The sequence below is a fragment of the Candoia aspera genome, chromosome 6, assembly GCF_035149785.1.
Source record: "Candoia aspera isolate rCanAsp1 chromosome 6, rCanAsp1.hap2, whole genome shotgun sequence".
NCBI lineage: Eukaryota > Metazoa > Chordata > Lepidosauria > Squamata > Boidae > Candoia > Candoia aspera.
In genome coordinates this window covers 61169005-61190298 of record NC_086158.1, presented here as the reverse complement: position 1 = coordinate 61190298, position 21294 = coordinate 61169005, and the positions used below count along the sequence as shown (strand labels likewise).

The window sequence follows — 21294 nt, the reverse complement described above, 5'->3', positions numbered from 1 at the left end:
CTAATGTAGCTTTAAGACTAGAACTAGGAATTACAAGGATAGAAACCAGGATCTGTATCATTACTTTTAATTACTGGCTAAAACTACTCTTTGACCCAGCAGACTGATATACCTCATTAATAGAGATAACTTCCAATCTACTTGGAAGATATCCATTAAAGGTATCAAAGAAAAACTGGCAGCCTATGGCTTCTCTAATGAGGCAATACATAGGATGGGATACGAACAAGCAAAAAGATCAATGAAGGAGAGGATCTTTGATACAGGATGGCAACATGACATTAGTTTAGCATCAAGGCTACATGGACACTGTCTTTTACTATCAAGCCAGCTGATTATTGTCAATCTTTAATAAACAATAGACATCACAGAGAGCTTGCTGTGGCTAGATTCAGTGCACACCCTTCAGCAATTATTGATGGTAAATATCCAAAAATTTCCTTCCACAAACGACATTGCCCCTGTGACTCCCGTGCCATAAAGGATATTCAGCATGTCCTATTTCTACCTGAACCTGCATGAGGTATTAATCCAGCCACTCATAAAGGAATTCCCAGAGAAAGACGACCAATGGTACATCTCCTATCTTTTAGCAGACCATAAAATCACTATCACCCATAATGTTGCCAAATTTTGCCTCGCTGCAACAAGAGCGAGGCAACAAATATTGTCCAAGAAAACTGCATTTCTTTGATACCTTTAAGATTCTTTCCCCTTCTCTTCCTTTCTTCCTCTTTAATTCATATAACTTATTTTACTTGCCATCTTTAATGTACATTTTATGTATTGTACGTGTGTGCGCACATGTGTGTGTGTATACATATATGTACACATGTTGGTCAAAGACTGTAATAAAGGTTTACCTACCTACCTTTGGAAAGGGTATCAGAGGAGAACAGCTGGAGAAACCACCCGTTCCTCATCTAGTTGAGCATAAGTCAATAAAGTGTTCTGGATTCTTTCTGCAACTGTGAGGACTAGCATCCAGCCAGCCATCAATCCAGCCAACCAGCATTGTCTCTATCTCTTAACTCTAGCTCCACATCTACAAATAAATCTCTAAATGTTTGTGTGTCCTTTTTTGCAGAGAAGGTATATGGTTCTTCATATTCTTGATTGTATCGTATGATTTATTCATGAATTGTTCCTATGCATCCTCCCGCCATTAAAGCAGAATGGATGATATTACAGAACGGAACAAACTATTTTAGTATAAGGGGGGAAAAACATTTGTCGGCATCACAGTAGGATTATAGTATTAATGTCTTTTTAGGGAAGATTTATCTTCTGTTCAGAGAGTGTGCTTTAAAAGTACATTGCCTCTAGAGTAGATATTCACTATGCAGAATTGAGATCTTACAAACATATGGTGTTACTGAAAAAACATCTGTTTCTTTTCCTGGGACAGAAATGATATTTGCATATAGAAAACCATTTCAGATTGGGACATTGAAGAATCACTAGATGAGAAAAACAGTGGCTGTGTCTAATGGGATAATAAGAATATTCATGAGGCAGAAGGGATGAAATTATTGGGGGAGGGGCAGTGATAATGACATTTGGTAGAAGAGGGCTTCTTTTATTTTATTCACACACACACACACATACATGCACAGACACATACACACAGGTGTAACCAGGCCCCATAGGCCAATCACAATATGTTTTATTAATTAATACAGTATATGTATGTATACTGTATTGTATACGTACATGAATGCTGCTCTTTTATTATTGCCATTTTTGGATTTTAATGTTATAACCTGATGAGAAATATGTTTGTTTGCTGGGGAAATCTTTCAGCACTTCTTAAACCTTATCTTTTTATAAGATTGCAGTTTCAGTATCATTGTAAAGCAGCCAGTTCATTAAATGAATTAATGGTGGAATCTGGTGCTTAGTCCAAGTAAAGTATGTATAGGGTCAGTGCCAGATAAATAGACTTTTATGTAAGATTTAATTTGAACAGTCCCGGTATTGCAATTCTTGTAATATTATATTGTAAATGCAAATTGCATGCACTGTTTTATCTAATAAAAAGTTATACCCATTTAGTTTCATTATATCTTTCTTACTTATTATTTGAAATCCAGTTTGGTGTAGTGGTTAAGGCATCAGGCTAAAAACTGGGACACCGTGAGTTCTAGTCCTGCCTAAGGCACAAAGCCAGCTGGGTGACCTTGAGCCAGTCACTTTCTCTCAGCCCTAAGAAGGAGGCAAAGCAAATCACTTCTGAAAAACCTGCCAAGAAAACCACAAGGACTTGTCCAGGAAGTCTCTGAGAATCAGACACAATTGAATGGATTAAAAAAAACCTTATTATTTATTACATATATTTTTATACCATTCAATAAACAAAATCAAAACAAACTCAACAAAACCCATATTAAAAAAAAAGCATGTTAATATATAACTCTTTATACAACATGTAACTTAATTGTGTTCCTGGGCTAATGAGTGATGGGGAGGGCTGGCTGGGGAATTGGGAGTTGGAGTCCACGCATCTTGAAGTCACCAAGGTTGAGAAAAACTGGCATAGACTTTGATGAGACCTTTTTCCAAGAGCACCCCTCGGGTACTGCTAACATGTACTGTACATGATCAATCATATTTGCACTCTGGCTTATGTTTGTTGGGAGCACGCTAGTGCATTGTGTGGAGTTGAGTGTGTTTCCAGTGTGTAGCCCACATATCCTTAGTGGTATCATCACAGATTATTAACTCGTTGTTCAAGAGCGTTCCGTTGGTAGCGCAAATAATGGCCGAACCAGGTTACATGTTGTTTTCAAATTCCCTGTTGCAGGTTTTATTTTATTTCCTGTTGTTTTTATTAGTATCCCAAGAATCATATTTTTCTTTCAAATTACATGCTTAACATTGTAATCTACTTTTCCCAATAGTAAATTGTCTGGTACCAGCAGCAGGAGAGAACTTCATGCAGATGATGCACCACAGCAGGTTATGCAGTATCTTGTTAGAATTTGCCCAGATGTTGTGATTAAATGAATCTTATATTCATATTTTGTGGATTGGCAAATAGGTGAAAATAGTTTTTAGGTCACTAATTCATTTGATGCTATGCTATACTAGGATGTTTAACAAGCAACCTGTAGTTGAACGGTAGAAGTCTGATAATGGAGAAGAATGTGGCAAGTACATTGTTGTAAGCGGTATTTTTTCTCAGCTCAAGGTGTAAATGGCAAGACCCTAGTATTGATTCTTTCCACAGCTATAAATCACAGTATGTTCTAGTTTTTTAGTTCAGACTACAATATTAGTAATTTCTACAACTTTTCCTACTCACTTCTGAGTTCCAGTATTTTCTAAAACAATTAGAAGGATTTGGACAGGAACCTGAAAGACTCAGGATCAAATTTCCACTCAATTGGGTGTCAATCACTATTCTCAAACCAAGCACTCATAGTGTTCTGGAGGATAACATGTGGAGGGACCTCCAAGTACATAAAAAAAAAATGGAGGGGAGGCGTAAATTCAACAAACTAGCAAACAAATATGGTCCTTTTTTGCTGATTTCAATTGCAGGAAAAAGCAAGGGATTCTTAATAAAATCCAGTCAGAGTTCTCTCCTCTACCCACCCTTCCACTATTGTAGCTTATCATGCCCTTCCCTGTTGCTTCATCATGTATATTTTTCTTCTATTGTACACTTTTGACATATACAGACATATTTTAAATAGAAAGTTGGCTAGCATAGCCATTGAACTTAGGCCTGATATTGCTATCTGGGGATAGAATAGAGGCCAAGAGATTCCATTTCCTTGTTTCTCTCTTGTATGAAGCATTGTTCTTTCTGAACCTACATTTTTGAATTTATGGATTTCTGTATAGATGTGATCAGTGTAATCAAATCACAGGTTAAATTTTAATTTTTGGCAGGTTTATGATTAGGAAAATCACCTCATAATGACTTACTTTTTTCTTAGAAGAAATCTGAGCTACAGTTGCCTTCTATTATTTTTTGTTAATTCTTTAATCACTATTCTCTAGCAGTATTATATGGTATAGATGGGATGCCTTGTAACTCAAGAAGAGCTTTTTAAATTTGATCCACATTCTTACCATAGAGAGAATCTTAATGAAGTTAAACCTTAATGATAGGAGGTTTTACCGAGCACACAGGTTCAAAGGCAGCTGAGTTGAACTGAATAATTAGTTTATACATATATTTGATAAATAGCAAGCTCACTAATGACCTTCTCTTGCCCATGTTGTCTGTAAGGAAACCTGCTGAGCTAGTTAATTTGGTCTCTCTTGGCATTTAGCTTCCTTTTCTCTTTATAGCAGATGTTCAGACAAACTACCCCTACGTTTTTAAATAATACGAACACTATTTTAAATTCTTTCATTTTATGGAAATGTCATTTAAAATCCTCTCCCCAGGGACACCTTAAGCATTTAGACTTAAACTGAGTACTGACTATTTTTAAAGAGTAATAGGTTTATGTACTCTGAACTAACGCATCTAAAGCTAATTGGCCATAATCTAGCATGTCTTGTTTTATGATGATGGCTATAGAAGTGCACATTGGCCAAGAGTGGTTTTGAATTGTTATACTGTATTGAGGAACTGAAACCAATTAGCCATATAATATAATACTTAAAGGGGATAGGCTTCAAAGTAAATATTTTGAAAGATCTTGTTTCTGCAGAGATTGGAGATTCTTCACTACATTTCAGGATTTGGGGGACCAGTTGTGTACTACAGTAGTCAGACACTTACAATATGAGCATTTGTCCCTCTGTCCATTTTCACTTTATTTTTTAGCTGCAGAGATTTAATGATGATTACAGGACAATAACTTCATTGACTCTTAATATCCAGATACTAGAAATAAGATAGGTGACTGTCAGGGAGAGTTTTGCTAGAGGGAAACCTACTGAGTGGTAGCTTTCCCATTGAAGCTTGCTGATTCTACCCATTTTTTCCAGCATTGCCTAACCAACTTTTTCTTCATTTAGGTCTTTTAAATAATTCTCGCTATCTGTATCTCACAGTTTTAACATTAGTTTTTTTTAAAAAAATTAGAACCACTGTGAGTTTTCTTTTTCTTTTCTTTTTATATATTTTTTAAGTTTTATGTTGTCAGGCTGTTTCTTAATCAATACTGCTTTTCAAAGCTGTTTATCATAGGCTAGCCAATGAATCTAATGTTGTGAAGCAGCAGACAAATATAATTAAAAAAAAAATCTGGATAAAGTTTTCTTTGATTTTTTTATTTATAGTTCAGTGATAGAAGTATGTGGGGCACTCTGAAGGCCCTAAGTTCCCACATCTCTAGGCATGCCAAAAATAGAACCTGGCTGAAATCTAATAGCATGACTAGTTGGTAGATTTCAGTGGGTGGAACCCTGGTTTTCTCCCAATTTTCTCAGTTTTGGATGGTGGTAGAAGCTATTGCAGTGAGATCACTGAATTTGGGACTCCTTTATATTTTGGGAGTTGGGGGTTAATGGCAAATCAAATGTGTTTAACCTAGTGGAGATGTCACACTTCTATTTTTGACTTCGTCCCTCCCTCCCACGCACCTACCTACCCACCTACCGACTTAGCATCAGTGATACAACATTAGTAGTTCTAGGGGTTGAAAATATGAGTCTGAAAAATATAGCTTGCAGGACAGGGCTTGCTTGTTTGAATTGTTAGACCATTCTTCTCAACCTTTGGACATTTCAGATATGTAAAACTATAGGGCTCTTAATTCCCAGTATCATTGTATCTGGTACCAAATGGTAAACCAATGGTATGATTCAGTATAAGGTAGTTTCCTATGTTCTTTTGTTAGGGGAAGATATTCCTAATAAGAAAGCATGATTTCTATGTTTCCTAATATGATCTGTGTTTTCATGCAGCCACAAATAAAAATGAGTACAAAACAGATGTGTAGCCAAACTGAAGATTAGCTGCATAGGTATTTAAATGCTGCTTGTGGAGACAACAGATATGTCTAACTGTACAAAAGTGCACTTTATTCTGTGTGGGTCTGTATAATTTATAATCCTTCATTCTTCACAGCAGAGTCGGTAACAAACTGTGATGATGCCAAAATGATGGCATTTGCGTGGTGGCATCATTGCACAAATGCTGTAATTACATACTTGTGTCTTGACATCAGATGCAAGTACATACACTATGGCATTTATATGATCATGTCATTACACATGTCACCATTTGCCTCCTTGATCCCCTAGGATTGCTGTGAGTCTTTATGATTTCCTATAGATTTATCATGAAAATGAATATATATACTATATACTACATACATACATACATACATACATATGAGAAACAAAACTGCTTCTTGTTGCTTGGAAACTTGGCATTAGATTTCAGTCCAGTAATGATTTCCAGGCAAATTTAAGCTACAGATATTGGAAAATACAGATTACCATGAAAATTCTAGCAAGACTGTTGCTTTTAGAGAAGCTGTAGCTATATAAAAATAGGCAACAGACAGTTAAAATACTCCAGTAATAAGTGCAGTATAACAATATTTAGACCCTGGTTTTCCAACTTCACTAGAACATTTTAATCTCTTTCCATTTTTAATATTTTATTTAACTTCAAAAATGTTAAATCTTTCCTTAAAATAAATATTTTATTTGGAAGTGCTTTTTGCAAAGAAAATACTTGGGTAATTTATGTATTGCTAATAGAATAAACTATCTGGGAAACTGCCGTTTTGAAAAAGTTAAAGATTGTAGGCAATGTTTCTTTCTGATCTTGACATGATGCCATGACACTGTTTATGTGACCATAGAAAGGCATCCAGCTTGTCCCAAAGCCAATTAATTAAAATGCTTCCCTGAACTTACATTGATGTAATGAACATTTCAGAATAGTATAATAGTATAATAAATACCACAGTTCTACGTACACATACTTGGGAGTAAAAACATTAAACTTAAAGGGACTTCTATCTGAGTAAATTAGCACTGAACTTCACTATACAAGAATGCACACACAGACACAGACACAGACAAATACAGGTTACGTTTCCTTAGTGCAGAAGGATGGGCATGTCTCATTTATTATTTGTATAATAATAATAATAATTATTATTATTATAAGATAAATTGATTATTTTCATACCTAGCAATCAAATAAATTATTAATAGATTCAGTGTGGCATACTGAATCGGCACAGTTTTGGAGCTAAAACTATCTTCATCTAACTATAACCAGCCAATTTCTTTTCTTGTAATAACTTGCAGGGCTTTAGATAAGTTGAATGAAGGCTGCTTTTAACCTTGTGAAAATTCCCTAATTTGATACTGTGACTAAGGAACAAGCCTGAGCAATTTTAATGTATTCATACTGGAACTAGCTGCAGTGAGTCAGACTACTGGAAAAATATTTTCATTTATGTTAAATAATATCTGTTTTGTAACTACCAGCACCTGCCCTATCCTGTTGCTTAGGTTTTCAGCCTTTGCTCTGAGGGCTCTTCTGCTAACCATGGCTTGGAGATGCCCTACTAACTATTTTTACAGGACATGTCTAATAATACATTTTTGTCTCATCCACAGTCCCCTATGGAGGCAGCCTAAATCTGTCCTTAACTGTTCCAATTTTTCCAAGCAATGTTTTCTGTTTTCTCCTGACTCCAGTCTTGGCGAACAAATGATCTACAATGCCTCCTTCACAATCTTCAGAGGCTGGCACCTGCCCGGCTTCTATTGGCTGGTTAAGTTTACTGTGGGCATGCCTCTCCCCTCTGGTCGCTAGGCCCTATGCGCCGTGGCCATTTTGGCTTAGGCTGCTGGAGAGATTGGATTGCAGAGGCACGTAATGCCTGACCCTGTGTTCTGCAAAGTGTCTTTTGCTCACTAAGTGAGCTCTGGTATGCTGGTCTTCTGGAAGACCCCTACTTCTGTTTTGAAACATGTGTTCAGAGGTCTTTCAAAAGGCCTGTAGACTTGTCTGTTAAAAAAAAAAGGGGGGTAGTGCTAGTCAATTTGAACTGGGAAAAGATTAGCAAGTGAGAGCTTCTTCTCATGTTGATAAAAGTGGTGTCAGTTATCAAAACTGAGAACAGATGGAGGGTCCCCTGCTTGACGGTGGGGGGGGTATCTAGCTCTCTTCATTAAAAGATCAGGAGGAAACAGACAAGTTTTGCCATCTTAAAGCTCTCTAGGTGACTCTTTTGAAGTAGAGGAATTGCTGGAATTTCTGTGTTGTTTTGTATTCTGATATATACTGTTCATCAGAGCTTGTTCCATGGTTCAACTGTAGGGGAAGAAGTGTGACATACTGCTGGTTCTGTCCCAAATTAATGTATTAAATGTTTTCTTCAGTGTTTACTGATTTGTGAGGTTTGGCAGCTTAGGTTAAATTGGCAAGAATTATCCTGGTTTCCCCTTCTACTTTAGGTGACAGAAAGATGGGTAAACCTGTCTACTAGTTTTCTGAAAGACAGGTCAGTGGGCTAGAGGACAGAATGAGGATGAATGGGAAGGATATCTCTCAGCACTAACATATAATTTAATAGTCACCCCTTTATATAGCATTTGTGAATACTCATAACGCTGGATGGGCTAAGTAGGCCTTTCAAAGTGTAGCTGGGGAGTCAAGTTGGAAGACAGCTATAGCTTGCCTGTCTGTCTAAGGGTTCATGACAGAGAAGAATTGTATACTAACAGTTGCAGCCTTCTTATTCAAAACTGAGATGACCAATACACCAACGGTTATATCTCATTTTTTTTAACATCTCAAACCATAAGCCCTGACCTCAGCTGGAATGGTTATGCTGGAACCTGTTCATGCTATCCCTAATTGTGTAATTTCTGCATTGGCAATGTACAGTTAATCCAGACATCACTGTGGTGATATAAAATCTGTTCTATTAGCACTATAGAGAAACTCAGCATGTGAGAGCCAACATGGTATGGTAGTTAACACGGTGGACTACGTCCAGTGAGAGGCACTGTCAAGTTCACTTCTACCAATGAAAATTTACTGGGGCACACTGGGCAAGTTATTCTGTCTACCTGCTCAACCTGCTTCACAGGCTTACAGTTACAGAAAATTATGAAACGAGGGGGTTGCTAGGATTGCTCTTTTCAACTCTTGGAGGAAAGGAGATATGTAAATCATTCAATCAAACAAATATGCAAATAGCAAGTGGCAGCAGCTGGAAATCTTATCCAGATTCAGAACTAAGCAGGGACAGGCCTGATTAGTAGTTGAAAAGAAACTTGATTTCATGTTCTTTGTATTGAGTGGCCATATAAATGCAATAAATCAACAAACAAACTCCCAGGAAGTCCCAAGATGGAAGCCTGAACTGCACCCTATAACACAGCCTTTCCCTCTCTCTGTTATGTAACTTGGCCATGCTGAACCATGTAGCTCAACCATAGGGTAGAAATCTCTATTCGGGGTAGTCCAGCATGCCTGCAACTACTTCCGTACTGTTGCCAAAAAATTGTGTGGATATATTAGGTAGTCACCACAAGTTGTGCTTGACTCAGGGACATCATCACACTACCTCTAGTGTGGAAATGTTCCCTCTGGCAACAGATTCCATAAATTAATGACATGGTGGATAATTAAATCCTTCCTTTTGTTTGTCTGGATTCTCCTGCCAAGAGGTTTCATTGGATAATCATGCATTCCGGCATTGGGACTAAAATTTGTCCTGATCATGCAGAGTTTCATTCACCTCAGACATTTCTTCCTTGCCAATATATATGGGGCCCTGTGTCTGGGCCTATTTTATTTGTACTCTTGCCCAGATTAGATAGCAAGGCACTCACAGGCAACCTGTGCAGTCACATCACAATATACAGTGACATGTTTTTATTGTAGCCTTTCCTTCTGACTAATATATGACTTGGCTGTGCTGAACTATGCAGTGAAATCCATAGGGTAGAAATCTCTATTCAGAGTAGTGCAGCATGTTTGGCAGATGGCATGTCCACCAAGCCTTGCTTTCAGGTTCAGTAGAACATGGATTTTAAGGCATATTTTAACTTGAACCAGCTTTATCTGCTGCTTGGTTCACATTTACATCTTTTTCTTTTTACTATAAATAAAACCTTGAACACCTGGAATAAGGATACCAAGAGTATTTTTTTTTAAAAAATTACTAACTGCTGGCTTTTATTTTTCATATTTGTGTTTCTAGATTTAGGAGGTCTCCTATCAGATGCTGGAGATTTAGCTCACTGTTTTAGATATAACATAACCAGAATCACAGTTAATGAAGTAGCCTTTGTTTCCAAAATCTTCATCCCTCTGTATGATTTCTTGAATTTATTACATTCTCTTGTTTGTTTTTTATCTGTAACATTCCATAGGATATACATTTTGTATGTTATTGATGAGTTTAAAACCTTAATTTTTTTTTTACCCTCAAAAACAAAAAGTGGATGAAAGTCTCTTGGCTAACAGAAGAACGTTATGATAGATTTACGAAGTATCATCAGCAGAGCTGGAAAAGTTAATTGCACAGAAAGTCCCACGTATGGATAATAAGTTTTGAAGTATTATTATTAACTTTACAACAATGATTAATAATATTCAAAGCAAGATTCAAAGCAAGCACATTATTTTGCTCTGTGTCTTGTTAGCCTTGCAGTGTTAATATTTGAAGAAAGAAATACTCAGATTTTTTATTTTTAATAGCCATCCTAAAAGTAAAGCAACAGCAGCCAGAATTCTGATGGACCAAGAACTGTGCTGTTGTGTCTACATCTTTCAAAGGCTGTGGTTGAAGGATGTATTTCTTGCCAGGGATTTTTAAAAGAAAACGAAGCAGCTACTGAGTTTTGCACTGCAAACCCATGTTTGTCTTCCAAGTTCAATTGTACTTATGCCCAGAACCATGTATAGAATTACAGCTTGAAACTGGATGTTGAATAAAATAGGGACCAAAAATGTTTATCTTATTGAAAATCTAGAAAGGAAAAATGGGTGCGTTGCTGCATATCTTACAAAATCCTATCCTCAAGAACTATCTTGTACCAGCTGCTCTATTTCACAAAATCAAACAGGCTTTCTGCTTACATTTGTATTGTTACCATCCATCCATGGAATACAACAAAACAATTGCACACAAACCACAAAGGTTAAGTAAATGAAGGTTAAGTAAATAAATACCAGATTTTCTCCCTACATATAGTAATTGCTTTCTATATCCGTTTTTAATTTTATGTGAGGTAGACTGCAGATTGGCTGAGCGATCTCACTGATGCTAGAAGAGCAAGGCTAATTCTCTAATAATGTTCTGAAATTGGCATAGTGTGTCCCACCTTGAACTGATGAGCATGAGAAATAAGTTACACAACTTCGTAAGATGAGCTAGTGATGTACTGATTTCCATGGCAATGCTGCACTTCCCCAGAATGGCACTGATGTGTGAAATATTCATGTTGCCCATCTAGCCCATACCAGCTTCCCATTTTAAATTTCTAATGGTTCTGATGGACCCCAAACTGACAGAAACCCCAAAAATAGCACTGAACAAGCATTCTGCTTGCTGTAACATTATGAACTAGTACCAAAGGATTCTTGTGTGGTTTTTCTTGCAATTTGGATCTTTTCCACTGTAAGCCTGAAGACGGTGCTTTTCCCTTTGGTTTCCTTCTACAAAAATATAATACAAGCTGTAGGGGAATTTATGTAAGCTGTGAATGCATTAAATAAGAGATCAATAATGATGGCTTAAAAAAAATAAAGAACTGTCCTTGAATCTGAATTAAGATTTTGAGCCAGAAAGCAGGCCTACAATTTTTTTAAATCTAAATTTTGAAACGTAGTCCATAAGGATCAAATCTGGATTGTGGTGGGGTGGAAGCCCCATTTCATTGCTCTGTTCCCACAGCAGGGAAGAAACGAGTTCAGGCAGCTGTAAGAGGCAGGTCTTTGCTGCTTGTGAGACCTTCCTATATTTGCTAAGGAACCGGTAAAGCAGATGTGATCTCCATTTTTGCCTATCCACTTGCATAATGAGAAATGAGAAATGGGAGAGCATTCAGATGATAGTAATCATGCAGCAGCTTACTACGGTGTGACTCTAACTCTTTGGAAAATTAGCTGTTTTCGGTGTACTATCAAGAGGTGAGGAAAACTATTGTTGCATGCCAGGATCTGGTCAGAAATCTGGAGAGACAATGGAATGTTTGTATTCTTCATGTCACTGGCAACGTGTTGCTGATGGCTTACAAGTGGCTCTGTGGTAGAGAACTGGTGGCTCGTTGTAGGTCTGCCTCTGCTTCTTTGCAGTATTTTAACCAGTAACTGGAGGCATGGCAGGTTGAAAAGTCAATCTGCGCTTTGTTGCTTAAGGGAAAAAAGAAAAAGATCAAGTCCAAAGTGACTTATTTGCTTAATGCAAAATGTAGCTCATGAGAAGCGCCTCTTGGAAACCATGCATGTCACATGGATTGAAATGGTCCCAGTACATTATCCAGCAACAACCATAAGGTCTTTGAGTTCTGGCTCAAAGACCTTATGGTTGTTGCTGGATAATGTACTGCTTGGAAATATAAGGCAGCCAGGCACTACAGACCTGAGTTCATTGTTTTTGTGCTAAATTTCATATTAGTATAAAAAGGTACGTACTAGTTTGGCTCAAAGCATCACAGAGGGAGATGGGTTAATCTGTAGAGCAATATGATTTCCAGGTTGCCTGGAACTCATAAGCACTACAGCCTGTAGGATTTTGCATGAAAGAAATGGGCAGGATAATGCTGCAGTATCTCACCTGCTTTCTTTTTGCTTTGGGCACACAGTCAAAAGCGGTGCTGAGAGAAGTTTTATAGGCAAGGCTTATAAAAAGTGACAGTCTTTAGCTGCTTCTAGGTTGGAATTTGGCAAAACAAACAGTTACGTCATGACTTTTCTTAATATTTTATGTTTCTCATGCTAAAACAATTATTCTTACTATTTCTAATGTTCTCATGTTTAAGTGTAAGGGTTGATGCTTATATAGCCAACATGACATCATCATTCATGCACGGGAAGAAGGAATCAGGAAGCTTTGCAGAAACATGTCTTGCAGAAGTCAAAAAATGAGAATAACACTAAAAATAAGTAATTCAAAACAAAACAAAGGGGTGGATGGGAAATAGTCCAATGAATATTGGGAGGCAATGAAATTGAATATCCTTGAGGATGTTCTGGCTGGATGAAATAGAGAACAAAAACATTTTGCACTGTAACTCTTTCTGCAAGTTCTCCTGTGCCTTCTACTGTGAAAAGAAGACCTTTCCTTTTTAAAAATTTATTAGCATTTCCTCTCATTTATGATAACATTGACTTTTGACATCTCTTAAAAGTATTCAGTGGAGACAATTCATTTTTGAAACTAGGGACATCCCTGGTCAACAGAGTCACAGCCTCACGCCTTTTTTGCATGTAATGGGCATAGGGCTTTGATCTCCCAGTTATACCTTCAAATTTTGTCATCATTGACCACTGCTGCCAAAATACTCTTACTTCATGCCTCATTGCCATCTTTCATGCTACCATTTTGATATACAAATATAATCTCTTTGAAGTACCGTACATCTCCCTGGTTTACTAACCAGGTTCTCAAAGCACAGTTAGATTCTGATTGAAAATCCTTCATTGGCATGAAATCACAGTTGATACTTAAATGTCACACAGAACTATGTTTTAAAGAAATCTTAGATCTAGTTAATTTACAAAGCTCTGTAAATTGTTGATAAAAGCTAAAGCCAATAAACAAATGTACTGTTCCAAAGGTTATAAAGAATCATTGATGTCCAGAGTGGGTTGAAGGGAAGCGGGGGGGGGGGAGTGGAGAAATTTGCATTGTGATATAACCTCCACTCCCTATGGATTCTCCGACGATGTCACAATGCAAGTACAAAAGGAAAAAACTTGTGTTGCAATGTTGCAATAGATATTTTGTTATTGTGACATTATTGCTGTTTGGAATGAATGCCTGTGTAAAGAATAGTATCAACTGTTCGTTAAAGTAAACTAGTCTTGCTTATTTTGAAATATCAGCAAACCTAACACCAGTCATGGGCTCTGGGCAATTTTTTAAAACCCTTTTTAATTTTTTACTGATATAAAGTATACAATAGAAAGCAGCCCATTTCCCATCCAGTGTTTCCTTCCTTCCTTCCTTCCTTCCTTCCTTCCTTCCTTCCTTCCTTCCTTCCTTCCTTCCTTCCTTCCTTCCTTCCTTCCTTCCTTCCCATTTAACTCTGTTAATGCAAAACGGCATCCCTATATAATAGATTAGTGGAATCTATAATTGCCTCTGCATATTTGTTAATACAGCGTATTAGCGTTCATTGAGGACTTTCTAGCCAAAGAATTTTGAGTTGTTGAAAATTCTGAGACTCGTTTTTTTTAAAAAAAAACATATGTGGGAACTGTTAATCTTTGTATAGAAAGATTATAGAGCAACAAGTCTATTTGAGTACTTAGCAATATGAACTACCATCTTATGACGTGAAAGTGAAGAATTGCATTTCCTTAATGAGGCAAATGGAATGAAAAGCTAAAAGAGGGAGTTTTTTACTGTAGAAAAATAATCATTGTTTTCACTGTGCTAATTTATGGAGATTGTGGGTCAGGGTTAGCTACTATTCTTATGGGATTGGACATTTATTATGTTCTTACACATCACGTTTACACCTGCAGACAGTTTATGCTGTCTTACGTTTTATTAGTGATTGGTAGAAAGCCGATGACTGCTACTCAGCCATTCAGATCAGTTATGCCATGAAGGAGAATAATGATGAATGAATTGGTTCTGCTCATCTCAGTGAACAGCGATAGTCCTCATCACAAGTTAGGGAGGCATCCAGTGATTTAGAGAACTGATTTCATGCCCCTTGAATAGAGAAGGCTCCCCATTATGAGTATTTGTCTTCAATTCATGATGAAGTTAGTGAGCCAACAGACCTACTCCTGCTTTCCCACATTGTGTTCTTTGGCTAACTGAATATGTCGCTATGTAGGCTGGGAGTGCTCATTAGACAATGGAACAAAATAAATATATAGAATTTAATAATTTAAAAGGCAATATTTATTTGTTTACCATCATTTGTATGCTGCCTGTTCTCAAAATTCTCACAGCATTAATATTGCAGTGCTATAGTTTCCACCTAAAATAAGCCAAATAATACATATATAACAAGCGCAACAATATGGCTCATACCTGTGACCCTAAGGATCTGGTAGAAGCCACAGTGCCATTGTGTGCATGTGTCACGATGTCATTATGCAGATGATGTTATTTGTGCACTTTGCAGAATTTGCATCATTTGTGTGATGATGTCATGATGTGCATGTCATTGCTTATCCCACCCCACCCCACCCCACCCTCCTGTCTCCCCTGCAGACACACATACCTGTGAGATTCTATAGATGAAATCTGCAGGTTGCAATGTAAGAGCTAGAAACAACTTATCCCTTGGCTTTAGGCTTGCATGTTATCCGCATCTGCTTCAAAAGAACTTGTGATGTTTCACGTTGCCGTATCATGCTACAGATCTCGTAACCAATTAGGTACAGCAGTGTTTCTCAACCTTGGCAACTTTAAGACATGCGGAATTCAACTCCCAGAATTCCTGGCTGGGGAATTCTGGGAGTTGAAGCCCACACATCTTAAAGTTGCTAAGGTTGAGAAACACTGAGGTACAGTACAGCATACAGATCTATAGAAATAGATCTTATAACCAGTTAGGCATAGAACCAAGAAAGCGGCTGTGCCTGCGCTCAGCATCAAGCTGTACCTTTAATTGAGTGGCAAAGACACAGTGTCCTTTGGCACCTTAAATTACATTCTGAATGTCCTGTTACCAGGAGTCTCAAGTGAGGAAGACACTTCCTCTTCTCAGCATAGCCTCCTTCCCTGCCCTTTTATTGTCGTACACAGCACTGAGAAGTGTATCCACTAATCTTTGGAATCTAATTTTATCTCAGTCCTCTGAGCTGACAAGAAGAGCAACAAGTCATCATTTCAGGGAGAAAGCAGGTTTTATAGTGTGTCTAGCTTTTCTCAATAGTATTAAAGTGGCAGCTGGCTGAAATGATGATGATGATGATGATTTTAAAATCTGCACATACTTCAATGAATCAAGTTCCTTCACTGACAATTGTTGGACATTTTGTTTCCCACTTCTGTTGTTTTCCTTTTCTTCTGTGCCCACCTATATTCCACTTTAGCAGAGCCACCCACCAAATATCAAATCTCTCAGCCTGATGTACGTTTTATACTTCCGGGAAAAACATTGATGTTGGCCTGTCAAGTGAAAGATGCCACCACGATCACTTGGACTAAAGATGGAAAACGTTTGGCATCCAATAATCGAACAGTCATTACTGGGGAAACCCTGTGGATTAAAGAGGCTACACCCCGAGATTCTGGCCTTTATGCTTGCACTGTTAGGATCGCAGACAGTGAAACCCAATACTTTATTGTAAATGTCACAGGTAAGTTTGCTAAGAGACGACTTCTAATATATGCAAACAGCTAGTCTAAATTAATTACCTATGAAGATACAACTTTACTCTGTACAAGAGTAAAAGAAAATATGCCAAGTACATTGTGGTCATCTGTATTATTCTTTCATTTACCAACCTGACCAAGCTTTTTCAGTCATTTGCTTGATGCTCTTTTCTGAACACCTTCAATGTAAAAATCAGATAGGTAGTAACACAAGAGAGGGGACACAACTGTCCTCTCCCAAGATGTTCATCTGCTGCCAATGATGTTTTTCTTATCTGCCAGGCAAAAAATCTCCCCCCTCAATTTTTTAAGCTTTGTTATCTGCTGGGTGTGGGTGTGGTTTTATGTAATTTTTAACTCATTAAATCAACCTGGCCTAACATCTGTTTTGATGAAGGATGGCAGCATAACATTTTTTAAATAAATAAAATGGAAAAGATATTTCTTTAGTATAGGAGTAAATTGAAGGATGTTTTATTGAGTTCTGGGTTGCTTCTCACACAAAGTATAAAATCACTGACTACCCTGGGAAATAGAAGCAGGCTGCATGTATGTGTTCATTACTTAGCAGCGTGCTTGTATATATTAAAACTATGAAATCCTTCAAAAGTGGTGCTTAAAACTGTGTGTTAGTGTGTACACAGCATCACTTTGCAGAGCAAGCATGACTCATTCCAGATGCACACTGTTTCTGCTGTCTTCTCATGTGCGTGCACGCCCAAATGTTTCTCTTTGCATGCAGAAATAGCCAGCAGCACATTCTGAAGCCTAAAAAATGACATAGAAGCCTTGATGATTCACAGGGAAGTGCTTTATATGCATTCCTGTGTGTTCTGAGGCACCTTTTTTTCAAAAGGATTTCTATAGATCTGGTATATAAATTAGAAACTGGGAAACTGTGATTAATAGAGCTACCCTATATAATTCTACTCAGAATTATATTCAGTGGAGCTTACTCCGGGGGGAGGGGGGTCATAAGCTCACAGCAGAAGAAAGTTGGATGTTTAAATTGTTTAATGTTCCTTTAACAAATAATGTAGGTATTTGTGTATTATAGTACTCTAATAACACAAACGATTTGAAATTATTCTTTTGCTTTTTCAGTAACAGTAAATCTACTTTACGCTATTTTACACGCAATACATAAAGCTATTATCTACGCCTTCAGACAAACATGTGTCTCTTAAGTCACAAATGCATTTTTATTTTGTTTGTTATTAAAAAAGAATAAACAAGATAATATTTTATTTAAGATTTTGATCCATGCTCTAAGTATGTACATGGAGAAGACAGTAGTATATACTGGTGGATGTTCTGAAGCAGCAGAAACATTAGGACATAAGGCTTTTCTGCATACAAACATAGCTTTACTGTATTATTATTATTATTATTATTATTATTATTATTATTATTATTATTATTATTATTATTATTATTATTTGCTTTAGGCACTTTTCAGTAAAAACATCTCTCCCATATGTACTGTTCTTAATATCCAGACTGCAGAAAAATGCTGCACATGTTTGCTTACAATATCTAGCACATGAATGATTTTTAAAATAATTTTTAAACCTCAGATGTTCTTTCATCTGGAGATGATGAAGATGACAACGATGCCTCTGAGGATTTTGTGAATGACAGCAACCCAATCAGTAAGTAAAATTCAGTAGTTAAAGCTGTTTGGAAGATCCATGTAGAAATATTTTGTTCTTGCTGATGTTTTTACTTTTGTAACCAAAGCCCACTGATTGGAATTCTGTGAAAATAAGGTATTGTTGTAGGTTATTCCTTGGCTGTAAAATGCATGAACTTTAATTAGCAATAGTTTATCCCTTATATTTTAAAATATTTCTAGTCTTCTGGCATGGATATAAGCTAGTATATTCGTCCCTGTTCATTTATTCCAATATGTACCAATCTCCCCTTTCTTCATTTCTGATAATGTGAGAGTGACTTGTGGTAAAAACAAACAAACCCTTTTAGGAGAGAATGTAATGATCTTACAAGGAGATATATCTTTCCAAATGATTGTATAGCCTAATGCCAAATCAATCAAATCAAGTTTATTGCAGCCCTAAAGCCAAATACACTCAAGATGCCTAGTATTAATAGATAGATAGATAGTAGATAGATAGATAGATAGTTGATATCAGAAAAACAATAAATATAATAGGATCTAAAATGAATTAAGAATAAAAATACTAAAATAAATCAAAATAAAATACTATTTTAAGAAATTCTAAACCTAAGTAATGGTGTGGTGTATTGTGCACAAAACTGGACAACTTGGGAGGATATTTTTGAGTCCTGGTATGAAAGAAGTAGCATTAAATGCAAATCACACTGGAAATTTCTTCAAAATTAGGTATGTAAGGGTCTGTCTTGAGTCCTTATATAGGGAACAGTATAGTAACATATGGCTTAGGGTTTCTGTTGAGCCATCACCTCATGGACATAACCAAAGGTGCATAGGAGTACCCTTAAAAAGTCAAAAAAAGAGACTGCTGAGAGAGAGCATCCAGCCTGGCTAAGGTGAAAGCATTACAAAATTTCAAAATTGTAATGAATGATAAAAAGGAGGCTGGAACAAACCATTTTGGGTGAAAGTGATAAATATTGGGGTGTAGCACCATACTTAAATTTGATTGGAGATGTATATCCCAGATTCGTTGTTTAAGGGCGGTTCTAGCATTATGAAATCCTAATAAGCACAGACTTTCCATAGAGAAGCCCAGCAACTGAATTTTATCTAAGGTTTCTTTTAGCTACGATGATTTAAAATGATCTCTAAATACTAGTGGGGCTAAATCTATAGTAAATAGAATTAACTTTAGCCAGAAGGTAAGAAGAAGAAACCATGCTCTGGCACCCAGTGAAACTATACCTATTTCTACCCATAGGATGGTATTTTTGATACTTTTCGGTACCATCAATATGGCTCTAATGAACCTATTTTGAATGCCAAAAACTACAGGGTGCAAGGTTGGCAGTTCAGGCAGTGAGTGATTACCATCAGCCAACACAGAACAGGATCAAAAGAATTTGAAACTGAATATTGCTATCAGATTGTATTTTTAATATCTCGGAAGAGGAAGTATGTAATAATCATAATTGTATCTACTATATTTATTTGTAATTAAATGTAAATTTAAAAGGAGTGAATCCAATTTAGCTTTAGTTTAGTTCCAGCCATTACTTTTCGGAAAATGGCCAAGGGAACTCAGTCCAAGGTTTAGTATGGTCTTTTTCCTGGGGAAAAAAGTTACACACCATTGCACTAAATCATATATAACATTTGTTCTGTTACTTTAAACTGAGACAGTACTGCAGTTATGTGTAAATGCAAACATGCATAAGGTATATTTAAACATGTATTTGTGTATACATTTTACATATGAATCATTTCAAATATAGGTTTTGAAAATATTTGTTACACTGAATGTCAGTGTCACAGGTAGCCATGTATACAGAATGTCAGTCCCTCTGTGTGCTTGCATATATGAGCTGGTAAGGAATAGGTTGGTTGATCCAAACGTACGCATATGATTTTTTAAACTTTCATCTTTTCATCTTTCATCTTTTGTCAAAATGCTTTTTACTAAGAAATGTCAAGGCAAAAGCAAATCTTGGCTATTCGGTGTAGTTAGTAAGTACATCTGCTATTCTTTTGAATCCCTCTCAAAAATGATTTTGAATGCCAATATGCATGTTATTGGATTTTATGCTGTATATGTTTTGATCAGCATTTTATGTAAGATACAATTAAGTTAGATAAATGTGATAAATACACCCAGAAGCCATCTTTCTATTTCCAAAGTGATCAGGGAGCCCTCGTTGTCACAATGGTTTGTATTACAGTGCTCAAAACTTTTTTTTATTTTATTTTTATTTATTTATTTATTTATTTATTCATTCATTCATTCATTCATTCGATTCCTATAGCCGCCCATCTCAGCAAGTGACTCTGAGCAGCTTACAATTAAAACTATAAAACAATTAAAACAATTTCAATTAAAACAATTAAAATACAAAATAAATATACATGGCCACCAAGTAAGCAATGCATGGATGTTAATATAACCAAGAAATGGAACCATTCACATGCTCAGGGCCCCAGACCCAGGCATATAACCAGGTCTTCACAGTCTTACGAAAGGCCAACAGGGTCGGGGACATTCTGATCTTTGCAGGGAGAATATTCCAGAGGGCAGGTGCTACAGCAGAGAGGGGACGCCTTCTAGTCCCCACCAACCAACGTTCCTTGGCTGATGGGACCTGCAGCATACCCAACCTACCAGATTGAATTGGATGGGCAGAAACAACGGGAGAAGACGGTCCTTTAGGTAACCTGGTCCCACACCATGAAGGACTTTAAAGGTGACAACCAGCACCTTGAATTGTACCCGGAAGCACATCGGCAACCAATGCAACTCATGTAGCAGTGGTGTTACGTGCGTCGAATATCCGACTCCATTTACTAATCATGCAGCCACATTCTGCACCAGTTGAAGCTTCCGAATGGTGTATACAGGTTTAACAATTGGAGAAAATAAATAACAGTCATAAAATCAAAACATCTGAACAAAACTAAAGTAGCAGTGACTCTTAAATTAATGTTGGAGTAGAGTTACATACACAGCAGGCTGTGGAATACAGTTCAGTCTGGAGCCTTCCAGATGCACTGAGAGTACAGTTTTGAAAATTCCACCAGCATTGTTAGTAGTTTGAACTCAACTAGAAGGGACCAGGTTGAGGGTAGTTGTGATAGATGATGATGATATGATATGATGCTACTAATTATTGTAACAGTGGAGATTTATAATACATAATGTCAAGA

At 36.9% G+C, this 21294-nt stretch overlaps 1 protein-coding gene across 18 annotated transcripts in view; it reads left to right on the top strand.

The window, feature by feature from the left end:
* FGFR2 (fibroblast growth factor receptor 2) overlaps nt 1-21294 on the top strand; it is a 151271-nt gene that overhangs the window by 48870 nt on the left and 81107 nt on the right. For 11 of the 18 annotated variants that reach the window (XM_063307255.1, XM_063307272.1, XM_063307264.1 and 8 more), the window contains exons 3-4: nt 16175-16441; nt 18035-18109. In XM_063307255.1, the coding sequence (XP_063163325.1) occupies nt 16175-16441; nt 18035-18109 (342 nt within the window). The remainder of the gene's footprint in view (nt 1-16174; nt 16442-18034; nt 18110-21294) is intronic. The other 7 variants (XM_063307268.1, XM_063307269.1, XM_063307270.1 and 4 more) reach the window with 1 other exon arrangement.